General features: G+C 45.1%; 1 protein-coding gene across 3 annotated transcripts in view; it reads right to left on the bottom strand.

Annotated features, from left to right (window-relative positions):
* Positions 1–3,016, bottom strand: part of LOC127586685 (CD276 antigen-like) — an 8,865-nt gene extending 5,849 nt beyond the window's left edge. For all 3 annotated transcript variants that reach the window (XR_007958718.1, XM_052044812.1, XM_052044813.1), the window contains exon 1: positions 2,912–3,016. Coding sequence is in view for 2 of the 3 variants with exons in the window: in XM_052044812.1 (XP_051900772.1) it covers positions 2,912–2,969 (58 nt within the window). In the remaining variant the exon portion in view is untranslated. The remainder of the gene's footprint in view (positions 1–2,911) is intronic.
* Between the last annotated feature and the right edge of the window lie 2,293 nt (positions 3,017–5,309).

The following is a 5,309-nucleotide window of genomic DNA, read 5'->3' as shown; positions in this document are numbered from 1 at the left end:
CTGGGGGGTGGGGGGGGTGTGTTTGATGGGAATGGGGGAGAATAAAACAAGACACAAAAGAGACTGCAGATGTTGGAAGTCTGAAGCAACACACACACAAAATAGAAAGCCTCAATGGGCCAAAGAACCTGTTTCCGTTCTGTATCTCTCTGTGACTATTAACAAAACAAACAAAATGTCATAAAGTTTTTTCAAACTCAGACTGAAAAAGGAAACCAGTATTAAGTCCAGAAAAGATATCGGTGGTTAGAAGTTCCCTGGAGCTGAGTCACATTTCACTGGGGATGAGATATTTTTCCCTCTGTGGATTTTCCACTTAGCAGGGGAGCTTTCAATTAGTTTGCATGTCAGGTTCTTAGAATTCACCTAATCCTCATGAGGATAATAACCTCAACTAAAAATAGGAACACAAATTTATAACTTCCTCCTCTTTCGGAAAGCCCCGTGTAATTTGTTTTCTTGCAAAATTTTGCCAGAGTTGAAAGCATTTTTGTTTCGTTCTGTCACAGAGTTTCCGGGTGAGTGAGAGACCCTTCCCCTGGTCCAAGCTTTCACCCATATGGAAGTGAAGACCTCTGTGAACCTCATGAAACCCCCTTACGTGGGGATGTGGTGGTGGGGGTGGGGAGGAGAAACATGTTCACAGAACAGAATGTGACAGAGAGGGTGTGAAACACATCACCGAAGCTCTGCTTGCAATATGTAGGTCACTATGTGTTGTGTGGTCGATATTTTAACTGTTGCATATCTGCACTGCAACGTAGAAATAGTAACATCCGTGGCATGAACACATACCCCAGGAAGTGGTCATCTCCTGTGAGTGAGTGTCTAACCACCGTGATTTAGGGCAGCAATAATGCAGGTCTGGATTAGCACTGTGGCTCCGAAATTCAACTAGCTAAATGTTTACCGTCTCTAACAGTAAACATTAAACACCCATTGGGTTCACCAATGCCCATTTGGGGGGACAAAATCTGTGCTTATCTGCTCTGGTGCATAGATGGCTGCAGACCCACCAATGGAGTTCACTCATTGTAGTGGCTTAGAAGTGCATCAGCCCCTCTACTTCCTCAGAAGGCTAAAGAAATTCGACATGTCCCCTTTGACCCTCACTAAGTTTTACAGATGCACTACAGATGCATCACGGCTTGGTATGGCAACTGCTCTGCCCGTGACCGCAAGAAACTGCAGAGAGTTGTGGACGCAGCCCAGCCCATCACAGAAACCAGCCTCCCCTCCATGGACTCTGTCTACACTTCTCGCTGCCTCAGGAAAGCAGCCAACAAAATCAAAGACCCCACCCACCCTGGACATTCTCTCTTCTCCCCCTTCCCATCGGGCAGAAGGTACAAAAGCCTGAAAGCACGTGCCACCAGGCTCAAGGACAGCTTCTATCCCGCTGTTATAAGACTATTGAACGGTCCCCTAGTACGATAAGATGGACTCTTGACCTCATAATCTACCTTGTCATGGCCCATGTACTTTATTGTCTGCCTGCACTGCACTTTCTCTGTAACTGTAACACTTTATTCTGCATTCTGTTATTGTTTTCCCTTGTACTACCTCAATGTACTGATGTGGTGAAATGATCTGTATGGATGGCATGCAAAACAAAGTTTTTCACTGTACCTCGGTACATGTGACAATAATAAACCGATTTACCAATGAACCTACAAGCATATAGGAACCAATGTACCAATCCATCTCAACACCACCAATGGGGTTGACTCTTTACACGGTGGTCAATTAATAAACCAACAGGCAGGAACCAATGTACAAATCTATCTCAGCACGATGAATAGGGTTGACTATTTGGAACTGGAATTGGTCTATTATTGTCACGTACCAAAGTACAGTGAAAAACCTGTCTTGCATATCGATCGTACAGGTCAATTCATTACACAGTGCATTGAGGTAGCACAAGGGTAGAGCAATAACAGAGTGCAGAGTAAAGTGTTCCAGTTACAGAGAAAGTGCAGTGCAGGGAGAGAATAAGGTGCAAGGTCATATCAAGGTAGATTGTGAGGTCAAGAGTCCATCTCATCGTAGTTACATAGGTCAATTAACTAAACAAGGTGCGGGAACAATGTGCCAGCCCTCTCAGTCCTCTTCCTAATTACCCCCTTAACTGAGGGGGAAATAATGAACAATAAACCATTACCAGTGATTTCCCTACCCCATAAATGAATAAATTAAGCAAAAATTCAACGGCATTACTGTTGCTGGGTCTCATGGGCTGAATAAAAATGGAAATGGCTCATGGCCAGTTTGATGGTCAGTGCTTACTCGCTGGGCTGAAGGGCCTGTTTCCGTGCCCTGGGACTCAATGACCATTGGAAGTTTGGAGGGTTTGGAAGCTCAACAGAATTAGTGTGGCTGCAAGAGCAGGCGAGGGGAAAGTGAGGGGCCTTCAGGGGCAGGTATCCTGTGCTGGTGTTCCATCCATCCCCCACTGGATGTTCCCCCAAGAATGGGACCCCGTCTGCCGGAATGTAGAGTCTGTTGCCGTGATTTCCACAGGGAGACCTTAGGTTGGAGAGTTGTCAGGAGATATGGCAGGGCACTTTGGCCCTTTGAGTTCATTTACATTGATCCCATTTCATGCTCCCCGCATTCCCATCAACCCCCCCCAAATTCTGGATCATTCGGTGCGGAGGGTGGGGGGTGGGCAGTCGGTGGGGGGATGGGGCGGTGGGGGGAGGTGGTGGGGGTGTGGGGGGTGGTAATGGTGCGGTGGGGGAGAGGGACTCGAAAGACCGCTCCTCTGAGAGTGTGGCACTCCTGACACCAGGACACAGCTCAGAAGGATGAACCGGTGCGGACAATCCAAGGGCAAGGGAGTGCCAGTTTGGATTTCCCGAGACTCGGAAAGATCAGCAGCAGACAAACGACATCTAATGAACGCACTCACCTGACTGGCTGGTCCCAGCGACAAGCAGGAGGGTTGTGAGTGTCCAGAAGACCTCCATTCTGCTGTAGTGCAGCCCTGACTGACAAATTTCTGCCTGCTTCCTTTTTATTTCAAGTGCATGGAATTTCCCAGTATAAACTTCCCCCTGAGGTGAGTGTTACCATGAAGCTTATCTGTCTTTATTATGAGCATACTATTGAAAATCTGTGACTATACACGAGGATTCAATAATCAACAATCAGCTGAATCAAGAGATAACCATTTTTCAAAAGAAAATTCTTCCTCTGGCTTCTTTGAAAGAAACATCCGCCCGTTCCCCTCACTTATTTACACTGACAGCTTCAAGTTTCAGCTGTAAACACCGTCCCCAAGATAGACAGAAGCCCTTTCAACCTGCAGAATTATTAACATCTGTTTCTGTAGCTCTGTCAACAGAATCAAGAAGGTCAATAGATTTCTTTCCAAGTGTTTCAGCATTTAACGGCATTGGTATCTCTTTGGTAACTTGAGTGTAGTATTGGCACTGTGGATTTTTAACTAAAATGGACTTTGTTATTTGGTGTTGGTATTGGTTTATTATTGTCACTTGTACTGAGGTACGGTGAAAAACTTGTCTTGCATACCGATCGTACAGATCAACTCATTACACAGTGCAGTTACATTTGGTGAGTACGGAGTGCATTGATGTAGTACAGGTAAAAACAATAACAGTACAGAGTAAAGTGTCACAGCTACAGAGAAAGTGAAGTGCAATAAGGTGCAAGGTAGATCATGAGGTCAGAGTCCATCTTATTGTATAAGAGAACCTTTCAATAATCTTATTGGAAAAATTGTGTTTAATTTATGCTTTTCTTGTGAATGCTGCTTATCTGATGCTCTGTGCCTGTGATGCTGCTGTAGGTAAGTTTTTCACTGGACCTGTGCACACATGGGCTTGAGCAAGTGACAATAAACTCGGCTTTGACTTTGTGGGAAATAAAGTGAGATCTGGAGAGATATCGGCACTGACTCTACGAATTCACTGGAAGGATAAACAGATGAATCTCCGTGTTCTCTCCCAGTCTGACATTCCTTAGTCCTGATACAGGATTTCGACACGAAACACCAACAATTCCTTTCCCTCCCACAGATGCTGCTTGACCCGCTGAGTTCCTCCAGCAGATTGAGTGTTGCTCCAGATTCCAACTGATACCTTAACCCCAGCTCCCCAAAAGCACCCCCACACACTCACACCCCTGGCCTTAAAAGACTTCTGACCCTCAACAATGCTCAGCCTCACACACCACCGTGCTTGGGACCCCCATCCACCCCTAATAAATTTAAAATAGACAATATGGCCTGGACCCCAATAAAGGTGTTGTACTGGATGAGGGTAATGAAGGTGTGTGCTGGATCAAAGTGGTAGTTTCAAGTGAGACAGAGTCTCCAGTAAGGAGAACAGTAAGCACAAGGAGAATAACTAAGAACGTAACCTAGTTCTAACCCTAGCCCTAATCCAAATACTAACCAAAACCCAAATACTAATCCCAACTCTGGCCCTAGCCACAACCAACTCCTAACTCTCACTCTTACCCTAACTCTGGTCCTAACCTAATCCGAATTTTGACCCTGACTGTGATCCCAGCCTGACAAGAATTCTATTCCTAACCCTGTCTGGCCCTAATCTAGCCTTAACATTAATGCTGACCTTAATTGTAATCCCAATCCCAATCCTAACTCTTTCCCTAACCTAACCCTAACAGTTGGGTTGCGCCTTGAACTTGCCCAAAAATGTGGGCGTTCCCACCGAAGATCTCCAGGATGCGGAAGGGGATTGGTATTTGGAAGGGAGTTGCACAGAGTGAGTTATTCCCACCCATCTCCTGTGTTTTATTTCCTTTATGGCATTGTTTGATAGAGACTTTTCTCTTTAAACCACATTCCAACAGTCATTGCTACTAAGAATTTGCACTTATCTTCCCAATTTCCCGAATTTCCCAAACTCAGGTTTAAACTCACGTCTCTTGAATGGCTTGTCCGAAGCATCGTGTACTACACCAGTGTCCTCCAGGAAGCAGTCAGCAGCAACGATGATGGGAATTTATTAAAAACAAAGTGCTTTCTAAAAAGGAAGTGATTACTTTAGATCTGGGAAACTGCAAAAGCAAATTGCATACAATCCGAGACAGATGACTAAGGTACGGAGGAAGAGAATTCACAGTCTTTTGCAATGATCTAATATTTCAGCAAAGCTCGTCCAGAGTTGTAACAGTGTTGATGCCACTGATTTGTACCGAACGTTCGCCTTTCATAACCTGTAAACCTTTCATACCCTGCACATCTCTTCCCTACACACCTCCTCGTAATCCATGGGAGGTCTCTTTCCTTCCCAAATTGGTATTGGTTTATTATTGTCAAC

Source organism: Pristis pectinata, chromosome 37 (assembly GCF_009764475.1).
Source record: "Pristis pectinata isolate sPriPec2 chromosome 37, sPriPec2.1.pri, whole genome shotgun sequence".
In the NCBI taxonomy this organism is placed as follows: Eukaryota; Metazoa; Chordata; class Chondrichthyes; order Rhinopristiformes; family Pristidae; genus Pristis; species Pristis pectinata.
The sequence above is the reverse complement of the archived record's forward strand: the minus strand, read 5'-3'. Positions and strand labels throughout refer to the sequence as shown.